This window comes from Ambystoma mexicanum, chromosome 3q (genome assembly GCF_040938575.1).
Source record: "Ambystoma mexicanum isolate Mex_15411 chromosome 3q, UKY_AmexF1_1, whole genome shotgun sequence".
In the NCBI taxonomy this organism is placed as follows: Eukaryota; Metazoa; Chordata; class Amphibia; order Caudata; family Ambystomatidae; genus Ambystoma; species Ambystoma mexicanum.
The window spans coordinates 164,961,424-164,986,769 of NC_090926.1; the positions used below are offsets into that span (position 1 = coordinate 164,961,424).

Here is a 25,346-nt window from a genome sequence, read left to right on the forward strand (position 1 = left end):
AGTGTGCCGGAAATAAACCTTTAATGAGTCTAGCAATTTATAGAATTCCAGAAAGACGGCTTATTTGATATTCCTATTCTTTCTTATTTAGGGTCAGTGCTGAAAGTGTTAAACTTGCGGCACTCCTGTTCTTATTTTTAAGGGGCCTGAACAAGAAAGCCAGCCACTCCAGAAGTAAAGAGCCACATGGTGCTGGCCACAGCCCAAGAGCGTGCATTACAAAAAAATAAAATACTTTTTTTGGGGTTTTCTTTTTTAGAGGTCGCAAGGGAGACCTGCGACCTCTGGCGACCCTTAAATGACGTCCCTGATGCAAGTGTATGCTGCACATTTAGAAAACAATAGTGTGTCCAGCATGTTGGAAGTATGCTTTTAATAGTGATGGCCTCCACTCCAATGATATTCCTGGCCCGTTGATTCCTGTGGTATCTCTTTCAGGACAGAAGGATGAACATAGGCTAGGCAAATATAGCCTGCAAACGCGTGAATGACAGCTGGACAATGGAGGGCCTTTAAAACTACTGGAAAGAGTTATTTGCCAGAGGGTGGCAGCCCAACAAATAGGGGGGGGGCAGGGGGCGGGGTTGTACCCGTTTTCACCCCTGTAGTCGTGCCTATGTGGCATATAGGTTATTGGATGTCTACTGGACTGATATGGCAACAATTTCAGTTTCATCTTGCAACTGGCTACTCTTGTCTGGTAGTGCCTATTGGTTTCAGTTGTCATTTTTATTTAACAAGCAAAATATCCCTTGTTTTTCTTCTGGTCCTATATATAGTATATATAGTATATATAGTAGTAGAGTCCTCAAAACCCCATGTACCTCTGCTTCATCCTAGAAAGTTTCTGCAACTAGTCATAGGGAATTTGCACCAATGTTCCATCTTTCCAGTGTCAAAATGGCCGCCACTCAGTTGGCTCATAGTAAAACTTCTAATTGAAGTTAAAGGATACACGTGAATGAGTGCTGTGCATCACATAACTGGTATATGTTAGCATTGCTATCGTCATAAAGAATATGTATGCAGCAAATAAACATTATTCCACATCTTGAATTATTGTATATGATTTATCGGGTTCCTTTCATTTCTAGCATGTTCCTCTTCCATGTTCAGTATTTAAAACGTAATTTCTCTTTTGACATACATTGCCTTTTATTTCCTCACACTAATGAGTTCCAGAATACCTCCAATGGGACATTATTGTACAGTATGTGTAACACAGGTTTGTTGAATGCACTGATCAGTGGGGACAGAGGAAAGTGCACGGGAAAAAATCTACAAAGGTCTGGGGAAAAATCGATAGAAACCAGCGCACCTGGTCATTTGGTACGGGTAAAGAAAAGGTATTGACTCAAGTGCTGTACTATATAAATGTGTTGAGAAAATAAAGCCTTTATTTTATGAAGAAATATGTGGTCGTCTAGCTACGTTGTCATCTGTGAAATCATAGGACCGGAGTTCTGATCGTGGCATCCTTTCCTTCACAAAGTTATGTGATCGGGGAACATCACTTTTCCTCCCTTGATCCCCCTTAATTTTAATTTCCAAAATCGAGAGCACCTAGATGTAGCCAAGAAGCAATGCAACATTTGCCATAACATTTTTAAAGGATGGACATTTATATCTCCAAAGCAACAGTTGAAAATCTTCCCTGACTGCAATGTAACTTGGAAACAAAAGCAGGAGGGTCTGGTTGTGTTTTGGTTGGGGAGATACGTCCTGCCCTCGTGGCCCTGTGAATATATAGCATATCTGATGCAATGGGAGCAGGCTGATGTCTGTCTTAACAGGCCTCTGTATCATGGATGGGCAGCGAGCAAAACTTGAAGGGTGGTTCCCTCCTTGAAGTAACTTCAATAGGTTAGAGGTGGGCCCAGAAAATATCAGTGGAATCGTCTCCTTGCGAATGCACGTGCGTGTGGTTCAATCCGAGCGCTGGCTTTTTTTCGTAGCTCAGGTTCTGGTTCTTATCACGGGCTCTGTTTCTTGTTGGTAACCACCATCAGTCATACTTGTAAAACCTGGAGATAAATAATGTTGAATACAGGTTATCTGTCTGTGAAAATGTACATGCGTCACCATGAAACGTTCGATTATCCTGCAAGAAGCTCTTCTAATTGTTGTGAAGAGTTGAAGCGACCCTTTCTTTTGCTTGCTCAACAGGCACATTAGCAGGGATGGGAAACATTTTCTGGACAAGCAGAATCGAGGCTCTCATCTCGATTCCCAAAGGACCCAGCAATTATGCTCCACGCCTAGAGCAGAACGCTAAAAATCACACTCCAGTTTCCAGGGACGGGCTTCCATTGGAACAAGCGTGGCCATATTTGGCTGGATTGACAACATTCCAGCCAATCGGAATGGCTAAAGCATTCTAACTACCTGATTGTTTGGAACGCTGGGCATTTTGACCAATCAGTGAGCCCTCTATTTAGTCAAAATATATGTGCATCCTTATTGCCCCAAATGTTTAGTCCCTCAGATTGGGTGGAACTCTGTCTAACCACACCCTAAAAAAAATCCAATATCTGCACCTGGAGCATAATGGAAGGAGGACTGAATTTTGCAACCAATATTCTATTCTGATCTGGCACAATCCGGCAACAAAATTGTGTTTTTTGCCCACTTCTTCACATTAGATGACCAGACAGGGGAAGATAACACCTATGTCTGCATTGGAGAAACTGCAAAGAGCATAACGGTACTTTAAGGGTGATGCAAGAGTTCTATGGCAATGTTATAGAATGCTCGTCCCCCTGACTGTATAGAATAAGGTGCAGCAGTATAGGACATCGCTAGACATAGGGCCTCATTCCGAGTATGGCGGTAAGGGATAGCGGCCACCGGTAACGAGACCGGTGGTGGTATTCCCTTACCGCCATACTCCGAGTTCCCTCTGCGCCCTCGCCCTTAACGCCTGCTTTGAGCAGGTGTTAAAGTGGAGGGCGCAAAGGGGCCTCCAAGCCAATAACGGTGACCGTAATGAACGGTCACCGTTATTTGCATCTTCCCCATTCCCATTGAGCCCTATGGGGCTCATTTGGGAATGGGGAAGAGCCTTGGTGAATGGGGAATTACCGCCCCGCCAACCTTGGAATGGGGCGGTGATTCCGCCATCCACCAAGGCGCTGCCGGTCCGGGTACGGCGTCAACCAAGGCATTAATAGCGCCATTGGTTAGCGCCGTACTCGGAATGAGGCCCATAGTCTACTGAAAGGATGGGTATTTTTGACATCTCGACGCATGGGATTTTTCCTAAATAAAGTATTTCACCTCTACCTGGCTGAAACTAACTCTGTACACCTCCCCTAGCATAAGGTCTGTCCTGGCTACATTTGTAGGACATTTCCTACTACATTTCTCTCTCATGCTCCTAGAACCAGGTGTGCTCCCAGAGATGCAGATGAGGGTTCGCTCGTATAACTGGGAGGGGTGACTAGCTCTGGGGCAACACTTTTGTCTTGAAAGCAAGACAGCGCAGAGCAACACTGGTCCGAATCCTGGCCCTGCACTTAGAAGCTGGTCTCTGGTATTAGCGCATTATAAACGTTTAATTGTTTATAATCTGTCCTTGGTCAAAGCGTGATGCTTCAAGACCACAAGAGTGGTCATGTTTGCAGTACAAAAGACAAGAAACATATCAATGCTCACACCAAAACAAAAATGGTCAATGACCATGCTACCAACAAAATGAAAAGAGAATGCAAGTAACTCCTCTCACTAGATCTATAGATGGAGACCTGGCTTTCCGTTGTCTCATCTGGGAACAATAAAGTAGCTGTTTCTCTCTAGCCCTACCCATGGATGCACTATGATACCTCCATATTGGGGAACAATACATTTACCCAACAAATGCCTAACAGAGCGGGGCCTACATTTAGGCTGTCACTATGCCTCTCCAAAGATACCTGCTCTTATTCCCCTCAGGAGTTGGGTATGATGGGTAATGCAGCTTTCACAATGATACTTACCTAAAAAGTGAGAAATTGGATGGTAACGTTATGACACTTGGATCCTCTTTAATGTTCCTCTTTGTCGAACTGTTGGAAACACAAAGTAGTAGGTTTTGATGTTTGAAATACTTGATTTTCCTTGCACACACAAAGTCAATAAAACTTTCCAAAGGAACCACAAGGCCATCAAATAAATCAATTTAAAAAGGTAGCCACCTCCCTCGCTGACACCATCCCATCGTCCCCATTCCCCATATACTCAAAGCAAACTTGTCACAGAAACTCCCCATTTACAGAAGCCTCTCATTGATACCATCACACAGGTAGTGGCGCTTTATTTTTGACATGAAGATGGTGACTCTTATGTAAAGTCACTGCATTCCCCATTAAGGTTGGGACTAGTCGGGCGATGCATATCAGCAATGAGAACGCTAGTAGGAACAGCCACTGCTTAAAGAGGAGTAAAGTTACCAGTGAAGTCTACCTCTCCAAGAACCGTATTAAAATCCTTGTCCTTGTGAAGTCCTCCTTGAAAGGTCCAGGGAATCCAATTGGGATTAACCCCAAGCAGGGGAAGAGATTCTCAGAGAAGAATTGAAGGCTTTTATCCCTGAAGAGGGAGGTAACATCACTAGTGTAGGGTGGGAGAGCCACTTGAGAGTTCCATATGGTATATTAGTACCTGGCGAGGGTCAACCAGAATGAAACAAACATTCTGATTGGCCCTCGTCAGGTCCACACCTCGTTGGGAATCACTCGTCCGGGATTCCATTCCTTTGTCCCGGGCGGGGGGCGTGGCAGTCCCTCAGCCAATGAGGAGGCTCGAAACAGGGCCATCTCCGCTCCGAGCCTCCACACAGCAATAGGCTGCCATTCTCCCCCGCCGGGGATACAGTTAAGTTCTTATTGTTTTTTATTCGGGAATCACTGACCAGGCTGGGCCAGAGGGACCTTTGGAAAGTCCTGCATTGAATGCAATATGAGAACCATAGGGATGTGTTGGGGTTTTCCTGGGATCTGTTGAAAGATGGCACCCACTAACAACAGTGTTACTGTACTACTGGCTTAAAATGACCAGGGAACTTGAGCACTGTATAGGTATTATGACGAGGCCTGAAATGTGCACCGTGCATTTTAACTGGCTGGCAGTAGAAGAAGTGGCGGACTGGAATGCTTTTGTGAAAAGACATATTTGAAACTGCAATTTATTTTCTATTTCTGCGTCCCCATTATAAATGCTAAAAAGAAGGTGGTTGACGCCATAGTTGAAAACTAGCATGTGTGAAGCATTGCTGCAGGCACTCACTCATCCATGGTTACATCTGCTATTTCAAATTTTATGCTTTGCCCCGTAGTCGGTTTGTCTAGGTTCATGTGTAATTTAATCGGCCCATGGTCCGAAATCATGATCTCCCTTATCTCTGAATCTATCATGCCGCCCCCAGAGCCTGTGCTATGAATAAATGGTCAAACCTTATGTACGTTCTGTGGACATGCAACAAATATGAATAGTCTCTTGCCTGTGCATGTGTGTCTCACCATACATCTATGACCCCAGATCCCTCAAGTCAACTTTGAGCCTTTCTGAGGCTTGCGTCCCCTGTGCCCTTCCTCCCTCGGAGTGCTGCAATGTTCTATCCGTCCTCATGTTTATACCACCTCCCAGAATTATGTCCGCTTTCGCAAACTTTGCCCAGTGTTTGGAGCATGTACCAACCCTGCTACCAAGCATTCAATTGGCAAACAGAAATCGGCCCTCTAAACCAGACATCACATCAGAACATTGCAGACCCAAATTGTTCTGATCAAGTATTGCCCCCCGACCCTCTTCGTCGACCCGGATGCAACTCACTGCAGAGCAAAATGTCTGTTTCTAAGATGCCCTTCGTCTTTGCTCAGTAGATAGGTTTCCTGGATCAGGGCTACCGCCATCTCCAGATCACCAGCAGTTGAAACATTCTGGTTCTTTTCTTCTTGGAGTTCAGGCCTCTAATATTCAGGGAAAGTGTCTTGATCATCTTGGTTTGCTAGCTGACTTTGTCCCTTTGCTTAACTGACGCCCCAGCGCACCAGAGTTGGCTCCCACCATAATCCCCTTCCCTTAAATATAACACATTCCAGTTGTGATGGGTTCATGGGCGCACTCTTCACCCAGTGGTTCCCCTCGCCAGCACACCTTTTCTGGGTCCCTGTCATAAGAAGTGCAGTTGGTAGTCCAGGTGGGAGGAGCACTGTATGTCATACTTAGTCATTCACCTTTTCAAGAAAGACCTTATGCTCATATCTGTCTACCTCATAGATTTCACCATGCTTGCGGGTCTGGAAGTCAGATGGGCTCCTTTGGAGGCCACACTGTTCTTCGGTGGTTTGTCGCCTTTCACCAGCCCTCCTCTCACCTTCAAACTGGTGGGCCTCTTCTCAGTATGCTCCACTTGTTGGACAGGGACCCCACACCATTTTTCCAAGTCATGTATCACATGCTGTTGTTTGTTCTATTCAAAATATATGTCTGTGAGGAGCACCCATCTGTAGCGGATGCCTTCCATTGCTAGTTTTTCCGTGATAGGTTTCATTTGTGTTCTCTTTAGCAGCGTAAAGTTAGAAATATCTTGAAAAAGTTCAACTCTTGAGTGCCTAAAGTCTATGCGGCCTATTACTCTAGCCTCATGTAGCATTATTTCTTTGAGGGTGTATGTGTGGTTTATCTCTGTGCTGATTTGGTGTCAGAGAGCTGTGAGCTCTCCAACTTTAATGTTATGGAATATTTCTCTGGGAAAAGTAGCAGAAACAGTTCTTTTTTAGTAGCTCCTCCAGATTATTGCCCTCCACCCCTTCCTGCATGATTTATGCTCTTGTTAGCTGTCTGTTCTGCCTCACCAACTCTGTCGCCCAGCGCATTTATGTCCTTCTGCAGGCCATCAACACTCTGCGCAACCCCTTCCTTGAGGTCTGCCATCTCACGGGCTAAGTTATCTTGGAGATTTTTCAAACCGTCTTTAAGGTGTTCTTTGATGAAGGCAAAGGGGGTGCCCTCTCCCACGTTCCAATCCTGACCCAGGGATATGATTGAGGAGGCGGTTGCCCTCGGTCCCTGGGCAAATTTGTCGATGCTCTTTTTTAGCGGCTTCTGTGGTGTTTTGGCAGCTTTTCTCATCAGGACTCAGTTTCTTCCATTTTAGACACTTTTTAGGAGAGCCTCGCTCTGAACATCTGGACTGTCGGTGTCTAACATCTGAAATCTACACGGGGAACACCATTTGCTTAAACCATAAGGAACACCTCAGACACTCCAGCGCTTGACACCCTATGCAGCAACTTGTTGCATAGCCACTTATGCCGCCTTCACTGTGCCCCCAGTCTGTGCCCATTCTCAGACCTCTATCCATCCAGGGATTGCACCTGCCGGGATCTGAATCTAATAACTGCAAAGGCCCCCGCCACCGCTCCCACGTATCACCTCCAGAACCATCTATTTAGCGCCTCTCATGCTAAAGCTGATCTCAGCGCCATCTTCGAGCAACTCGCCTTCACGCCATGATCCAGAGCAGAGGACATATCCCCTTACTGCTTCTGCTTGTGTCGGTAGCCGCCTCTCCTTTTCCCAGCTCTCCTTTGTACTCAGTGCACTATTCACAGTTCCCCCTTCCTTTGGTTTTCCCCTATAGCCCTTCTCGGGATACTCTTCCTGCTGCCTTCCCCTGCTCACCCTAGCCAGCAGCGGATGATCTGGCAGTGCTTCTAGGCAGTGCCTCTGGTCCATGGGAGGGCCCTGGCCTCACTGTTCATGAAGCACACATCTCCAGGGCTCCAGGCCGGGACATCCTCAGAGTGGGGACAGCCTCCAATATCCTTGGGCCACGGCAGAAAACAAGATGGTGCCCATGGATCAACCTAGATAGTGCGAACGCCAAGGAGCCTGGCAACTGATTCACCAAGCCCTGTCATCTAGGCGTGTCTGCTTGACCACCAACGGAGGGTCTGAGTGTCAGGGTCCTTGCCATAAGCAAGCGACTTGCCAACCGTTAGGTCACCCCCAGGCCAACCCTGCTAGACGGAGCTCCGTGGAGGTGCGGCCGACTCGCCCACCATCTTGGCTCCTCCCCATGCTAATGGTTGTTCTCTGTTGTTTTAACCAAGTAAATTACTTTGAATTACTTTAAAATGTATGTATGTATTCAAGGGGTAATGGGTACAAGGTGGTAGTGAACCCCTTCCTTGAGGTCTACCATCTCACAGGCTAAGTTATCTTGGTCTTTAAGGTGTTCTTTGATGAAGGGTTCTCTGCACAGATCCTGGGTAATAAGCAAGAACTGTAGCTTTAAGGTAAGAGAGATGGTGTTACAACTACCTAGTATCATTCCATGGAGTTGTTTTGATTTTTTTCAATGTATCCCCATTTTGAGGTGTAGCTGGGTTACAGGTGCGCATCTAGCATGTGGAAACAAATACACCTTGAATAGTAGCTGGGATACAGAGTAACCCTGAGGGGCCCAGCATTTGAGCTTCAATTTACTAGGCCATGTTACTCCATGATTTGTGCGCCAACTTCCGTTCGTATGAAAGGATTCAATCCATTCCAGTGGAGACCCAGCATTTTTGCCCATTCTCAGAGGTTATTGAAGAGGATCTAGTAGTCCACTATGCTGTAGCGGAAGAGAGCGCCAGAAGAACAAGTTACTTCTTACCTTGTAACGTTATTTCGAGGGGATATTCCTCCGATGTATGCCTCATCTTAGATACCTCTTCCAGCTCTGCTGGCCTCGGAAGTTTTTTTTCACTAGAGGGCGCTGCGCGTCGACGTCCTCCGAGTCGATGTCCCTCGACAGCCGCCCTATCGACGCCGACGTCATCCTGGTTATAAAGGCCGCGCGCAGCGCCCGTTGCTCAGTTCCGTTTTGTAGCCCACAATAATGCTTTCTGGACTAAACTAATCACCCTGAAGGAGCGTAAGCTGCAACAACAAGGGAAGTAGAACTGCGGGGATGGATGGGAGGGTCGATGAGGAATACGTCGGAGGAACATCCCGTCGAAAGAACGTTACAAGGTAAGAAGTAACTTGTTCTTCGAAGGGATTGTGTCCTCCGACGTATTCCTCATCTTAGATAGGCTCCCATAGCAGTATTCTATTATTGGAGGAGGGAGTACTGACTTTATGCTGTCTTCTATTGATGAATAGAATGCAGTACAGCCCTTCCAAACCTAGTCTCTTGACTGGAGGAGGAATACAAGTTGTAAAATCGTGTAAAGGTATGGACAGACGACCATGTAGCGGCCGCACAGATGTCTTTAACCGGCACACCTCTTTTGAGGACCGATGAAGCTGCAATACCTCTGGTCGAATGAGCCCTTAGGTTTTGAGGGGGCTCTTTTCCTGCCAGTTTATAACATTCCAGAATGGCTAGAATGATCCATCTGGAAATGGTCTGCTTAGTTATTGGTAACCCCAGCTTGTGACCTGTGTAACCTACAAACAGCTGGTCTGCCTGTCTTATCCTGGCTAGTCTACTGATATAAAAACTTAAAACCCTTCTAGGGTCTAGCCTGTGTAACCTCTCTTCCTCTTTCCCCGGGTGAGGAGGAGGATAGAAAGATGGTAGGGTAATCTTCTGAGTTATATGAAATTCAGAAACCACCTTTGGGAGGAAATTAGGCTTCACTTGCAGGACAACCTTGTCTTTGTGAAAGATAGTGTGAGGGGGTTTACAAGAAAGAGCTTGTAATTCGCTCACCCTTCTAGCAGATGTAAGTGCTATTAATAAAACAGTTTTAAGGGTAAGGAATCGTAACCAACAAGAATGGAGTGGTTCGAAAGGTGTGCCCATCAGGAAAGTTAGGACTAAGTTTAAATCCCATAGGGGAACTTGGAATGGTCTTGGGGGATAAACATTGCTTAACCCCTTTAGAAATTGTATTACCAAGGATAACTTGAAAAAGGATGGTTCTTCCGCAGTGCGCTTAAAGATGGATAGCGCTGCGAGATAGCCCTTAATGGTGCCAACTTGAAGGCCTGAATTTGCCAAATATTGTAGGAAGGACAAAACCATTGGTGTACCACATGAAAAAGGGTCGATATTCTGTTCTCTACACCAGCTGCAGAATCTGTTCCAACGGCAGCGGTATAAAGACTTTGTTGCTGGTCTCCTTGCGGAAAGCAACACCTCCATAACATCATCAGGGAGGTCCCAATCCTTGTACCTCAGCCTTTCAGAAGCCAAGCGTGAAGGTTGAGGGTTTTGATGTCTGGATGGAGAACCTGACCTCCCTTCTGTGAGAGTAGGTTCTCTCTGAGTGGAAGTCGAATTGGAGGGCAGATGGACAAGTCTAGAAGGTCCGGGTACCACGTTCTCCTGGCCCAATCCGGGGCAATTAGGATCATGGTTCTCCGAAATCTTCTCAACCTCCTGATCATTTGAGGAATGACAGGGACCGGTGGGAACGCGTACAGAAGCGGAAACTCCTAGTCCACTATGAACACGTCTCCCAGAGCTCCTCTCGGGGGAAATTCCCTTGAGCAGAACAGATCGCACTTCCTGTTGAGGCTGGTGGCGAACAGATCTACCTGAGGGGTTCCCCAAAGGGCGAAGATCTCTTGAAGGACTTCCTGAGCTAGCTCCCACTCGTGGGAGACTGTGCTCTGCCTGCTCAGAGCGTCCGCTGTCAAGTTCTTTTCTCCGGCAAGGTGAACTGCCGATAGAGAGATTCCTTCTTGGATTGCCCAAAAGCAGAGCTGCATTGCCTCTCTGCACAGGGGCAGTGATCCTACGCCTCCTCTTTTGTTGAGGTAGTGCATGGCCACCGTGTTGTCCATCATTATCAGGACGTTTTTCCCTTGTACAGCTGGCAGGAACGCCTTCAGTGCAAGTCTGATGGCTCTCAGCTCTAACAGGTTGATATGTAGTCTGGACTCCGATGGAGACCAACGACCGCTGATGGTGAAGTCGTTGGCGTGGGCTCCCCACCCCGTGAGTGAGGCATCCGTGACTACTGTTATCTCCGGCCAGGGTTGCCAAAACTGTTCTCCTTTCAGAATGTTCTCCTGACAGGCCCACCACTGAAGGTCTCGAGCCACCCTGTCGGGAACCTGAAGAAGATCTGTCATTCTCCCTGAGAATTGTGACCATCGAGTCCTCAGTGCCCACTGGAGGGATCTCATTCTCAGGCGAGCCTCTGGCACTAGGAAAATGCAGGATGCCATGAGGCCTAGCAACCTCAAAAAGTCGAAGGCTGGGAGACGTTGGGCATATTTGAACTTGGTAACCATCTGTAGAATATCTAGAGCCCTCACCTCTGGTGGCGAGGCTTTTCCCAGGGAAGTGTCCAGGATCGCTCCTATGAACTGGAGTCTCTGCGATGGTATCATTTGTGACTTCTTTAAATTGAGGGAGAAGCCCAGTCTGTGAAGGGAGTGGCACACATGATTTAGCTGGATCTGAGCTTGTTCCGAAGAAACAGCCCTGATCAACCAATCGTCCAGGTAGGGGTAGACGTGAATCCCTTCCCTCCTTAGACTAGCCACCCCTACCGACATTAACTTGGTGAAGACCCTCGGGGCGGAGGTCAGCCCAAATGGCAGCATTCGAAATTGATAGTGAGAGTTGCCAATTGCGAACCTCAGGTATTTCCTGTGTTTGAGATGGATAGGCACATGGAAATAAGCGTCCTGAAGGTCCAGAGATACCAACCAGTCCTGGAACTGAAGGGCCTGGAGGATCTGAGAAAGAGTGACAATCTTGAATTTGTCTTTCCTGAGGAATTTGTTCAATTCTCGCAAGTCCAAGATGGGTCTCAGTCCTCCGTCTTTCTTTGGAATGAGAAAGTAAGGGGAATACCAGCCCTTGTTCCTCTCCGCTACAGGTACCGGTTCCATGGCACCTTTCTCTAGCAGGTCCAAAATTACCTGCAAGAGGAGCGGATCTGGAGCTTTCTGAGAGCTGATCCCCGGTGGATGACTCTGAGGTATACGTAGGAAAGGTAGGCAGTAACCTTGGGCAACTATCTCCAATGCCCAAGCATCTGACGTGATAGCCTGCCATACCGCCAGATGTTGAGTCAACCTGCCTCCTACCGGTGTCCTGTGAGGGAAGTCCTCAGAGTGGTTTTGGGGCGGCTGATGCAGATGCCGATGGTAAAGAGGCACCTGCTGTTGCTGCGGCTTTTGAATATCTACCCCGTCCACCTCGGGTAGTTCTTATTTGTCCCCTGTGAGCCGGTCGTCCTCTACCTCTTCCGAATGCGGAGTAGAAGCGAAAGGACTTGCCCCTCGCAGAGGTTCCTGAGGGACGAAAAGGTGTCTGAAGGATTGCAGCACCTAGGGATTTTGCTGCTGCCTTTGAAGTTTGCAGTTTCTCTAAACTGTCATCCGCCTTTTTCCTGAACAAAGAAGCACCATCGAATGGCATGTTCAAGAGCCTGGCTTGCACATCTGGGGCAAAACCAGACTTTCTCAACCAAGCGAATCTCCTGGTTGTTGTACTTGCCGCCATTGCTCTGCTGATACTGTCAGCCGAATCAATGCCCGTCTGGAGGGATTCGCACATAGCGTCTTTACCGTCCTGTATAATATTCAGGAACGCATCCCTTTCTTCTCCCTCCGGGATGCAGTCAGCCGCTGTAGAAGCACACTCCTAAAGTGTATGGCTGAATCTAGCAAGGTTGCAAGTAGCATTAACAGATTTTAACGCCATGCTACATGCCGAAAAAAACTTTCTTTGCCATAGTATCATATTTTTTATCGTCCCTGTCCTGTGGGACGGTAGGATAAGCCGTCTTGACATCGGTAGAGGATGCTGCCTGTACCACCAGACTTTCTGGGGATGGATGTTTAGACAAAAACTCTGGGCCTGAAGAGGATACCCTGTACTTTGTAGACAGTTTTTTATTTACTGCCGGTACGACATCTGGGGTTTCCCAGTTTGTCATCTTCCTCTGAAGAGCTTTATGAAAAGGCACCACAGGATCCTCCTGTGGGCCTTTGTCAAGAAGATCCGCGAGGTCATCTTGTTGGAAAGATTGTGAGGGTGCAGACCACCCCATAAACTCTGTGATCCTGGCCATTAAGGCTCTATAGGGGGTTTCAGCATGTTCCCCCGGGTCTGGCCTAGCAAACTCCACCTCAGGGGAGGTGCCTAACCCACTTGCCTCATGTAAGGAATCATGAAGATCCTTTAACCTGCGTTCTTCAGAGGGAAATTCCTCTCTAATTGGGGTTACAGGTCCCTGCAACTCAAATGTGTCTTCCTGTTCAGACAATTCACCCTCTTCCATAATTGAGGACATAGTTCTCAATTGTTCTGAACTCATAAAGGGTGTAAACCCCATTTCCAAAGCAGAGGGTGCCGAACTTGTCATAATTGGCCTCGAAAACGTCGATGTCGTTGACGTCGAAGGCTTCGAGCGTGGCGTCAAAAACAAAGGCGGAGGCCTCGAAGACCTCGACAGAATTGGAATTCTGCTCGACAATCTCGAAGCCATCGACTTCGAGGGCCTGGGGATAGTCACTGGGTGTGTCGTAACCGTGACTTTTCTTGGCGTCGATACCGGTGTCGAAGCTGGCGTCGAGTCGACAGACTCGTGTGTCGAAGGTCCCTTCGACAACGGCGTCGAAGACATCGACCGCGACGACGTCGACGGAACCTTCGAGGAAGGTTTGGAGGTCATAGTCCTACTCGAGGGTTTGTGACGCGCTCGAGAGGTTTCCTTCGCCGGGTACTGCGACTTGCAGCGTTTTTGACCTTCGGGTCTTTCGACCAGAGCATCGCTCTCGGCAGTCTTCGAGGGGGTCGAGGCCGCTTTCTCGAAGACGCTCATCATATTTTTGCAGAAATCCTCCCATGTAGCCCGGGAACTATGTTTCGTGGGGCACGGGATTCTCTTTGGCGAAACAGAGGAAGAGGAAGAAGGAGAAGGGGATCTTTGACGTCTTCTCTTCGAGTGCTTCGATCTCGAGGAGTGATGAGACCCACTCCGAGATCTGGAGCGCGAATGGTGACGAGGAGACGAATGTCTCGACTTTGTCGAAGAAGAAGAAGCTTTAAAAGTCTTAAAAGTCCTTTCTCCAGCTTCCCCCTATGCTCCTTCAGGGCCTTAGCTTCTCATGGACATACAGTCCTCGCACTCCGAACAATGGTGTTCAGCTCCCAAACACCACAGACAAACTGTGAGGATCAGTCAGCGACATCTTTTTCCCACAATCTCGGCATTTTTTGAAGCCGGATCGAGGAGTTGTCGGTTCCGACGAAGAAGCCATCGAGTACGGATCGAATAACTCGAGGTAAATAGGTTTAACTCTGACAAAACTGAGCAACGGTATTCCGAGGCACTGAGTAAGCGCGGAAAAACGGAACTGAGCAACGGGCGCTTCGCGCGGCCTTTATAACCAGGATGACGTCGGCGTCGATACGGCGGCTGTGGAGGGACATCGACTCGGAGGACGTCGACGCGCAGCGCCCTCTAGTGAAAAAAATTTCCGAGGACAGCAGAGCTGGAAGGAGATATCTAAGATGAGGAATACGTCGGAGGACACAATCCCTTCAAAGAAAAAGGACTGTCAGATTGACTTCCTCCAGAGCGGTCAGGAGTAATTCTCAGGTATTTAGCAATATGGCATTGATTCCCCAGGAACGTCGGGAGCCTGTCTGGTGGTTAGGTATAGCATTGTGAGCTTTAACATATTCAAAAGGAGCTGTTTTGTGAATTCTCTCACTAAGCTCTTGCTTATGAATCCATGATTTGATATGGGGAAGTAACTGGGTATCTCTTTTGGGTTGCATGCATACTTATTTTCATCAGAGGAGCGACTGTAGCATCAGTTACAGATCTGGGCTTTTGGAATTGGCTTCTTGATTATTGAATTGTTGACCACCCCTTTCTTGGATAAGAAGAACTTAGTGTAAACCTTTCCCATCTACTCATTTTTAGGCTTCAAAAGTTACATCTCTGTAAGGCGGGTCTCTTGCACTACTGTCTACCTCATGATTATGCAAATAAGTGATTGCCCTAAAACTCTTCACTGGGCCCTTCAGTCCGTTCACTGAACCTTAACCGTAAAAGTGACGGTGGCATTAGTGGCAGTAATGTTGTTTCTGATCTGGTGACTAAAGAACCTTTATTTGCAGCATCTGCCCTACACTTCCAATGTTACCCTTTTAAAAGTATGATGTCAGGTGACCATTCATGTGTATTGTATTTCTTTGCATCCCTTCCGATGACCTGCCACTCTCAAATCCCTAAAACCCCAGCTCCCACTCTCTTGTGTCTAACCAGCTTCATGCCATTCACAGGAACTGGCGGCCTAGAACATGTATAAAATGCATGCATGTGGCTTGCAACATTACCTAAATAAACCTAAGATACATAAAGAACAATGATCCTTATGCCATTCAACACTTTTATCCCTCCCAATAGCACATACTAGCAACGTCACCTACCCTAATCACTCAGCACTTCTCGCACGTTCAAAGGCTGCCTCCATTTAATGTTCAGTCCAGTCAATGTTCAGTGTGTGAGAGTCGTTCTCAGTGCCTATTTGCACCCATTCTCCTTCCACATCAAGTACTCTTCTCACATCCATGATTGGGCCTTGTCTTTGGTTCTTCTTATGTCTTGCTTTACTTGGATGCCTCCATAGATGGAGAAATCGTCTCTTCTGTCCAGCCCATATTGTACACCTCATTTTGTCAACTCTCTACAGGCATTCTTCAAGCCACTCTCATATCTTGCATCCCCCAGGAAAGTTCTTCGTAAAATTGGATCTCCTGTTTCTTCCAGTGAATGACATTCTACTTTTTAGCCTTCACTATGAAATTCTCTTTTATATTAAGATTGGCAAATAACACAGAAAAGCTATCAGAGGTTTGGTCATCCAAAGTCTTCTCTCTAGTGTGCTTTATGTCCTACTAATCCCAAATTCAGGCCCTTCTGGGAGCTCAAACATTTTTAAGGAGAGAGGCCGTACAATATTTCTTCCCACTCAGGGATGCCCTTGATGAATGTTTTTTACCGCCAATCCAAAATTCCATGTTGATGCTCTCTGGAAGGACACAGGAATAGCCCATGAACACCGTGCAGGTCTGTCACAGCTCTTCAATTTTTCCACTCTTCTCTAAAGTCAACGGTTGTGCCATCCAGGAGCCAATGTCTAAGTTGATGTTGGGCACATTGGTAGAGATCTTCCACATCAATCTCCTAATTGAGGACCTCTGCTCACTCCCTTATCACAAGGTCTGTGACTCCACTTCTGACTGAACTCTGAGATCAATTCAGTCCTCTGCCTGTCTTGTGTTATATTCATCTGGTCACCGTTACGTTTCTTGCTGACAATATCTTTTCCTTTTTGTATGCAATCTTGGAAGTTATATCTACAGTCATAGTCCATGCCTGTTGAACCCATCAACATTACAATGAGTATATGTCTCCTCAAATGCCTTCTGATCAGAATGAGAACTTGTTGATGATTCCTGGACAACCAGGCATATGTATGTTTGCCCCAAGCAGTTTTCAACCTGCTTCTGACACATGTCTGGTTCCTTCAATTACCGGATAGTTGCACCTCAGTTTGTGCCTATAAAAATACCCTTTCCGTTACTACTGTAAATCCTGTTGCAAAATCTCAATCCGAGGAACTCCTGTAGTCCTCCTCTGCATTCAGTGTGTCAGAATTCTTGTTTCAGCTGTCTTTGTTACCTTGTCAGTCCATCTCCCCTTGATTAGGATAGCCTGTTACAGCCTAAATCACGGTTCTCTTTAGTTTTCATGACTATTGTATGCACCATTTCTCTAGATGGGTAGGCAGATCAAAAGGCATTCCTTCAGTTCCTAGGAGCATTCCATCCTGTCACAAGTGCACTTTCCCATGCAATGCTGTATCTTTCAAGGGTTTACAATCTTCTCTGGCAATTCACTGATCCCCTGTGATTTAGGGTTCACCTCCAATGACCACATCATCACTTATGTCCCTTTTTACAAGACTGGCACTGCAGTGACCCTACAACATCCCTGTTAGCTTTTGGTCTCTTAATATAATACCAATGCCTGTATATGTCCAGCAAGTCACCTGGGGTAGTACTGCACATCCCACAGGACTGAGACAGCTGCTGCCAGGCCCATGAGACTTCCTCTCTGCCCTGGGGGGGGCAATCTGGGGGTGAGGATTACATCAGCTACTGCTCTGCCACAGCTCCTCTGTCACTATTCCCCACTGTGTGTTGCCATCTTGTTGTGCCTGTTCATCATTGATGCCTCTCATTGGAGTCTGAAGTGCACCCACTTTCCATCAATAGGTGAATAGGGGTCGAGGTTGTGTAGACTCTCGAATTCCCTCATGGGCTCCAGTGCACAACCCCAGAGGGATCCTCCTGAAAACTGATCTTTCACCCAGGGTCTGTCGAAGCTGGCATGGTAATTAGCCATGTTCTCCATTGCCAGTCAATGGCTCTGCGGAAAGATGTGCATTGTTTTTGGGCAGCAGGTTGCTTGCTTGTGAATTTCCAACTCTACTCTGGTTTAAAATGGACTGAAACAAGGAAAAGGATAAAGATATAATTATCAATGGTCAGTCTTAAATGTGACTTCTAGGAGGACATTTATCATTCACTGTATCTTCACGTGATCTGAGCCTTTGGCTTGATTGGACAGAAAACCAAATATGGTTGCCCTCCTTTCAGTATCTCAAGGTTGCCAGACACACAGCGTCTTTTGCAACAGATTGAATTATTTTTCCCAGAATTACATGCTTTTTGTTTGGATATTGCCTTTGGAGTGTGGACTGAAATTCTGTTGATGTGGTCCCATAAACTATTGCCTTCTCACTCATGGACCCAGAGTCTTTGAGGGGTACTCAGTTCGTGGTCCACCAGATGTTTTGGACCACAGATATCATTAGCCCTAGTCAGCACAGTCTGTGGTTAAGGATCATGATTGTGGGAGATAGTCTAAAACACCTGGAGGGCATCAAATGAAATACTGCTGCATAACAGGGTCCCTTTGCCTCATCTTTTGCTAATCAAGAACAAGCTCGTGCCTTACATTAAGTGTATTGATAGACACTTGAGAAAGTTAATTATATCATAATGTAAAGTGCCCTTGCACTGCATAGGGAATTTGACTGCCTGTCAAACAAGAAGCGTTTGACATTTGCCCTCCTCTTACCTGAAGCGTTTTGTGTTCATGAGCCACTGCACAAAGTCCTTGGCTTTCATCTTGTCCAGGTATCTGGTGAGGTCACTGGTGAAGGTGCCTTCTGAATGTCGCTTGATGTTGGAGGTGAAGCTCTGAGCGCTTTTTGATATGTACGCTTGCCATCTGTTGGGAAAGACGTTGACATGGGTCAAACTTGGCAAACATAGGCTACAACTCTTTCTCAAATGTCCTGATGCAGCAACAATTAACAGGGGCATTAAATGGGACATGCCGCAAAATAACAGTTGAAGGCTATAAAGTACGAAAGAATGGATTTGATCCTGGCCATGAATACCTAACTTTCTTTCAAGTTATTTACATGCAATGGGCCCAGCTTCAAATATGGATACCATCCACAGCTCATAGATGTTAAAACGGTCATGTTGGCAGAATGATTGGCAGGAATTGCTTGGAAGAATAAAATCATGTTGAGTTGCCAGAATGTGACCCCTCAATCAAGTGCCACCACCTTGAAACTGTTGGGGGACACACGCAGGGCCATGCGTATGTGTTCATTTTGCAACACAAAGTAACTTTGACCAAACATGACTTGCAAAGTGAGAGTTTAGAGAGACCCGAGACAGTCCTATGGTAAGATGCCTTTATGTAAGAGGAGGTGGGTTATGCAGTCAATTTGGATAGTGAGGCAGTGAAGGCGTGGGGTTTCTCCTTCCATTGCAAGTGGAGATTTGACTTTGTCTTGAGGAGTTTTGTAGAGAGCATGGGGTGTTGATTGCTGGGTGCAGGAGGGACAACATTCTAGTGCGGATGGGCAAGATCAAAAACAGAGCAGAAAATAGGGAGATATTGGGGGGCTAAAGACAGATATGTTGAGACGGGATGAGGAGCAGTAATTACTAGTGGGAGAGTACAGTCATCAAGGTATTGGGGCATGACCATCGATGAGTTTATAGAAGAGTAGCCGGAATTTAAGGAAAAGTGTTTCTGCATGTAGAACCATCCAGAGCTGTGGCGGTAGGTAGAGACAGGGGAGAATTTGGGTGGTTTGAAGAGGATGAATGTTGTGAAGTTGAGGACTCCACGGAGGGGCGCAAACACGTGGAGCAGTAGACCAATATTTAGATGTTAACAATAGTCCACGTTGCTGAGCACAAGAGTAGAGAGGAGGATTTTCATGGAGTAGTGCAATTGGTGAGGGCAGATTTGTTCTAATGTTTAGTAGGTTGAACCTTGCTGCATTGTCAGTGGGCAGGATGAACTGGGAGAATATCAAATCGCTGTCAGAGAGAAATTCAGCTTTTCAAGCTATTGGATAAGGTAGAGGAATGTGGAGGCCCGTGGAAAAAGAAATGGGAGAGTTAGGTCGGTGTTGGTGGCAGGGAGAAAATTGACTTCCATTTCAAAGGAGTTAAGCCTGAGACGGTGTAAAGTAATTCAGTGGGGGATGGAGATTTGCAAGATAAGGGAAGTGAAGGAGAAGAGCAGAATGTTGATAGTGTAGGTAGAAGGTGGTAGATGAATCCAAAAAGGTAAATAGGTTTGCAGAGGTTTAAAGGGTGAAGAGGAGTGGGGCAAAGAGCAGAACATTGGGCCTCATTACACGGAAGGCGGTAATGGTTAACGGCCACCGTTAATGGTAACGGTGACCGTTAACCATTACCGCCTTACTACGAGGTCCCTTAGCGGGTTGGTGCTTTAACGCCTGCTTTTTGCAGGCGTTAAAAACCAACCCGCTAAGGGACCTCGGAGCTAATTACGGCACCGCAAAATTGCGGTGCCCTAATTAGCGCCTTCCCCATTCCCATAGAGCCCTATGGGGCAGAAATGGGAATGGGGAAGGGCAATGGCGGAAGGGGGATTTACCGCCCCACCAACCTTGGAATGGGCCGGTAAATCCCCTTTCCGCCAAGGCGGTGCCGGTATTTTACCGGCATGAGCCATGGCGCTAATAGCGCCATGGCTCACCGCCTTCCGTGTAATGAGGCCCATTGTGTAACAGCAACAAGCTGGTGTGTAGTGGAGGAAGTACTGGCGTTCTGTCAGATAGAACTGGAAAGGTCAGAGAGATACGAGGATACCCCATCAAATGGGGTGTCCTTGAAGTCAACTGGAGAAAGGGTTCAAAGAGTGGGCCTGATGATCAACTATGTCAGAGGCAGCAAAGAGGTCATGAAGAATGGAAATAAGAGACAAGAGATTAGTAGGCAGTAGTGAGAAAATGTACAACTTGGGTAATGGTGTTCTGAGTGCACTCTTTGCAATCCAGATTGATGGGTCATCAAGAGTTTACCCTGAGGTAGGTTACATTGCATTTGAAGACAACCATCTTAACGATTTTAGAGTGGTGGGAAAAGAGACAGGTTGGTAGAAGTATGTTTTTTGGGTCAGCAGTTGACTTCTGCTGGAGAGGAAAGACTCTGGGGGTCACTACAACCCAGGCGCTAATTGCGCCAACTTTACCACCATGGTGTAAACTACGTTTACACCATGGTGGATGGCGGATTTACCGCCCCATTCCAAGGTGAGTGGGGCGGTAAATCCCCATTTCCCATTTTCCCTTCCCCATTCCCATTTTTTCCCCATGGGGCATAATGGGAGTGGGGAAGGCGCTAATTACGCCACCGTAAATTACGGTGGCGTAATTAGCATCATGGCAGGTTAGCGCCATGGATTTTAACGGCTGCTAAAAGCAGCCGTTAAAATCAGAATAGGCGTTAAGGGTTAACGACGGCGTTAACCCTTAACGCCTGGGTCGTAATGAGGCCCTCTGTCTGATTTGTAGCCGGCAGGGAAAGATGGAAGTTGAGAGAGGTGTTGAATTGAATGGGGAGGTGAGTGGAGGTGGCAGGTGCAAGTTCCTTTACTGAGGTTTGCATGGGAGAGGCCTATATTAGTGGATGTGTAGCAGGTTCACAATGAAATTACCATGTACATCTGGAGAAAGGTCACAGTGCTGGGATCTTGTAACCCGTGACAGGATACTGTTGGAGAAAGGTCACCCTACTGAGACCCTACATGACCAGTAAGGCACCACTGTGGTAAAATATTACATGCAATGTACTTCCGGGGGTAACTCAAACTTCTGGCATTCCGTAGCACTGACAGAATTACACTGCTATAGTCCAAAGCATTGACTGGACCTGCAGGGGAAAGCTCACACGGCTACAGGCATATAGCACACATGCTGTATTGTTGAAGGAAGCTAAAACTATTTGCTTTGGCATGGCATTGTTGTGGTCTTAGAGCAGTAATGTCACACTGCTATAGGAAGCGCAAACTACTTGAACCCTACACCACTGACAATGGACCTATTGGGTGCTATAGCAAGGACAATATTCTTCTGGAGGATGTCCATACTGCTGGTGATATCTAAAAAAGTCAAGGAACCCCGGGAAAAAGCTCACAGTGGCAGATCCCTAGAGCCAAAGAGCATTGCTAGAGGGCCTCACAAATCCATGCAGGATACCTTTACATTCTATTGCAATCACAGGGCACTGCTGGAGGAACCGTGGAGTTAGTGCCCTGTATCCATGGCAAGGGTTGCTGCAGGAAAGAGTTCTAATGCACTAACCGTGAACTGCTGGGAGGTTTCCACAGCTAGAGTCCTAGAGTACTGAAAGAGGAGAAAGCTCACACTACCAGAGTCCTTTGGTAGTGACAGGGCTCTATTACGGGTGCTACACTGTTTTCTTCAGGAGAAAACTCACTGGTGGGGTCCTGTGTATCCTGTGGTTTCACCTACGGAAATCATTTCAAAGTCATTTATTACGAAATGATTACTTCAAAAAATATATGGAGTTGTGGGTTTACGGATAAAAAGGGGCTGGTGAGGGGGCTGGGGGAGGGGCTTGGATAGAGGTAGTAGGGAAGGGGAAGCATGGGGGTGACCCCCAAATCTAAATATATAGGTTTATAGTGACTTTTTCGAATGCCATATTTTCAAAATGCCATTTTGTCGGCACAAAATTGCCAAAAAAATGTTTTTGAATTTTTTTTTATTTTTTATTTTTGAAATGGGGGGGGTTCCCCCCGTTTTTTTATTGACACTTCTTTTTACTTATGAAACAAAAAAAACATCAAATAAAAAATAAAATTCGGAAAAAAAATGTCACCAAATTGTTTGACAAAATGGTATTTCGAAAATGTTTTTTAAAATATAACCGGATACCATATATATAAATTAAATTACTTCTAATTGATCTCCGACTGTGAAATGCCATAGAACCGTATCCTGCAATGACAGGACAACAGCATTAACATGCACCACTGAGAAATGATCAAACTAATATGTAGGGTAAGGTGTGGCGTCTTAAATAGCGCCCTTCTGATAATGCTGGCCTTGATGCCCGCGGCTCTGTAAAAGAAAATGGATGGGATAAGGTGTGTTATTGGGATAGTAGGGAAGACGGGAGCAAGAACTTATGGCGTTGAGGGGTGCAGGTTGGAAGCAGCCATTACCTGCATGTTGGTGTGGATTGGGGTAGGGGAGAGAGGGTGTTACACTAGGGCAGGTTAGCCAGGTCACATGGTTAAGAGCATAGTGACGGGTGCATTGGATGTTGATAATAACTGGTCAGAGTAGGAGTCTGTGTTTAGTATGCTAGACTTTGCAAGTCATATGATCAGGAGTGAATGGTGTAAGGTTTAAATATTTCAGTAATGGGAGGCAAGAGTGGGGTCATTGCTTAAAGGCTTCTTAGGTGTGATGGTAGAGTCCTTCCTAAGTTTGCAGCTTGTGTTGTAATGTTTATGTCCTCGGGGAGGCAATGGGCATCGAGGCTTGGTGCCCCCTAATTGGGATCGTCTTTCCTTGGGTTGTTACAGCAGGCCAGTCTGCATTTTAAAGTGTTCTTGAATGGCAAGCTATGTGCCTGTTCTCTATGCACGCTGAGACATAATGAAACAGTGTTTCCTTTCGTGTGAATCTACGTGTGTTGCAATTTATCCATTTCAATGATAAGAAAAGCCATATCTTGAGTAGTTTCCTGAAAGCCAGATGCGTCACTTCCACACGAAGATGCTTAGGTAGGGAGTTCTATAGATGCTAGCCAGTAAGAGGGAGTATGAAGCTCCTCCTCATCTCTCCTGTTGAAATGCAATGCCAGAGTTTCTTTGTGAACGACACTGGACCCTCTCCATGGTAAACCTGGTGGTCAATGCAGAGGATTTTGAAATGTATTCTTTTCTTGAGAGGGAGCTAGTGGAGCATCGATAGTGCACTGGTTATATGTTTGAATCTTTTTATCCTGAGGTACAGCCAGGCAGCTGCATTTTGTATTCTCCATAGTTTTTGCATGAGGTACCCTGGGAATCTGAGACACAGTTTGTTTGCATAGTCTTGTCTTGCTACTTGTAGTGATGTAATGGCCAATAGTCCTGTACGTAAAGGATGAGTAAGGTACCATGCATCGCATAGTGCAGAATTGGACAATAACTACTTCTGACAATGGCTCACTTGCGCCTGGAACATGTGGCTACTATCTATTGTAATTCTGAGGTTCCTTTCAAGGTAGGAGGGTAACGGGAATGGGCCCCATCTCATGGGACCATGGGATTGAGGTTGTATTGGAAGGGGATGCACTGTACAGCATGAGTTCTGTTTGGCAGGGTTGGGCTTAAGTCTTGTTTGTGGTCAGCCATGCGTCCATGTGTGAAAGGCATGGTTGTATCTCTGTGAGCTTGTTCCAAAGTCATTGATCACTTTGTAGATTATCTGCGAGTCATCTGCATAGTTGTAGCAAGGAAGGGTAGACATAATGAGGAGATCCAGTTGGGGTGTTTTGTAAATGTTGAGAAGAAGCTGCGACCGTGTGAACTGTGGGGCACCACAGGTCAATGGGCATGTCGAGATCTAAAAGGGGCATATAATACAACTACTTTCCGGACAAACCAGGATCTCTGAGACTACTATGGTAGTCATTTGATGAAATCTAAAAGCCTCATGACATAACATAATGGTGGTATCAGTTCTTCCTGTGAGGAGAGAGGTAATCCGGGACAGAGCTGTGCCTTTTATTCCAATGTCTCCCAGTCATTTAAAAATGATCTTGTGGCATCAGAGATATCCAGAATGATGGGTGTGCTCTTGGAGTTGTTCTACTCGTTTTTAGTATGCCTGAAATTGAGCACAGAGCTGATTCCATACTGCTTGTCGGTCTAAAGCAGTCTGTTCCTCATGTAGAAAGTTGTTTGTTCCAATGAAATCCGGTAGTTGACCATGCATGCATTTTTCCAGTACTTGTCCACTGAATGGATTGTTTGAGATGGGGCAGTAGTTTACAGGGTCATTTGGGTCTGCTTTCCGATTTTTTGAGGAATGGCCTTGGGTAAGCTGATTTTAACTGTAGAGGAACACTACTGGTAAAGATTGATATGATATGATAGGTTATTTACAACGTGGGTAATACCCATAGATTTATAAGCGCGGACCCGGGGATCGAACTTGTGGTGCTCCGTGACGTCTGGCTTCCAAGGTGAGCACGTTGCCCCTGAGCTATCCTCCCGAGACATTGAGTCAGTAAGGAAGGATAAGCGCACGGTCGTCGACGCCAGATGCTTTGTGGAGGTTTTGTAGAGGTCAGATGGATGTGGTTCTGTGGCCATGATGGTCTTGGTGCTGTCTGTTTTCTGAGGATTTTTAAGTACGTTCTGTTTGTGAATTGGTAATGCGCTTTAAAATAAAGAGAAATGCCCCCTTATTTATGCAATTGGGCAAAGGCAGTGAAACCGGGCATCTGAATATGCACATCAATGCTGCACTGAATTTTTGTGGAAACTTAATTGGGGTGGGTAAGGAGATACAACTGGTGGGGAGGAGTTTGGGGTGTGCTTAAACACACAGGGAAACAAGGGAGTGGAGGGGGGGACCCCACCCAAAGAGAAAAAAAAGAAATTCGATATTGTTTTCACAGTTTTTGTTTTGGGTGAAACAACCCTCTCTGTAATGTATTCGTTATAGTCACATGGTACCAAATAATACGATAGAACAGGGCATTTGACCCATGTGTGTTCTCAGTAGAGGGGCTCAAATACACCCTTTGTAATTTTGTAAAACCTGGAGTTTCATCCTAAGTAACCAAGAGTAATCCAGACGTGCATCCCTTGCTCACTGTGCCTTAGAGAGGCTCAGCTTCACCTCACTGAGGAGGCCTAACAAGGCTGAAACACATGTCTGGGGTTGCTGATGGTACTCTTGTTCAGAGGAGATTTGCCTAGCATTTCAGTGCTGGACTGCCCTTGTGGGTGGCACAAAGA

The 25,346-nt window shown here is 46.4% G+C and overlaps 1 protein-coding gene across 2 annotated transcripts in view; it reads right to left on the minus strand.

The window, feature by feature from the left end:
- Positions 1-1,364: 1,364 nt before the first annotated feature.
- Positions 1,365-25,346, minus strand: part of LOC138582272 (exendin-3-like) — a 106,908-nt gene continuing 82,926 nt past the window's right edge. The window contains exons 3-5 of one of the 2 annotated variants that reach the window (XM_069653406.1): positions 18,102-18,254; positions 3,975-4,043; positions 1,365-2,024 (exon numbers count right to left, since the gene is read on the minus strand). In XM_069653406.1, the coding sequence (XP_069509507.1) occupies positions 2,006-2,024; positions 3,975-4,043; positions 18,102-18,254 (241 nt within the window). In that variant the 3' untranslated portion in view covers positions 1,365-2,005. The remainder of the gene's footprint in view (positions 2,025-3,974; positions 4,044-18,101; positions 18,255-25,346) is intronic. The other variant, XM_069653408.1, reaches the window with a different exon arrangement.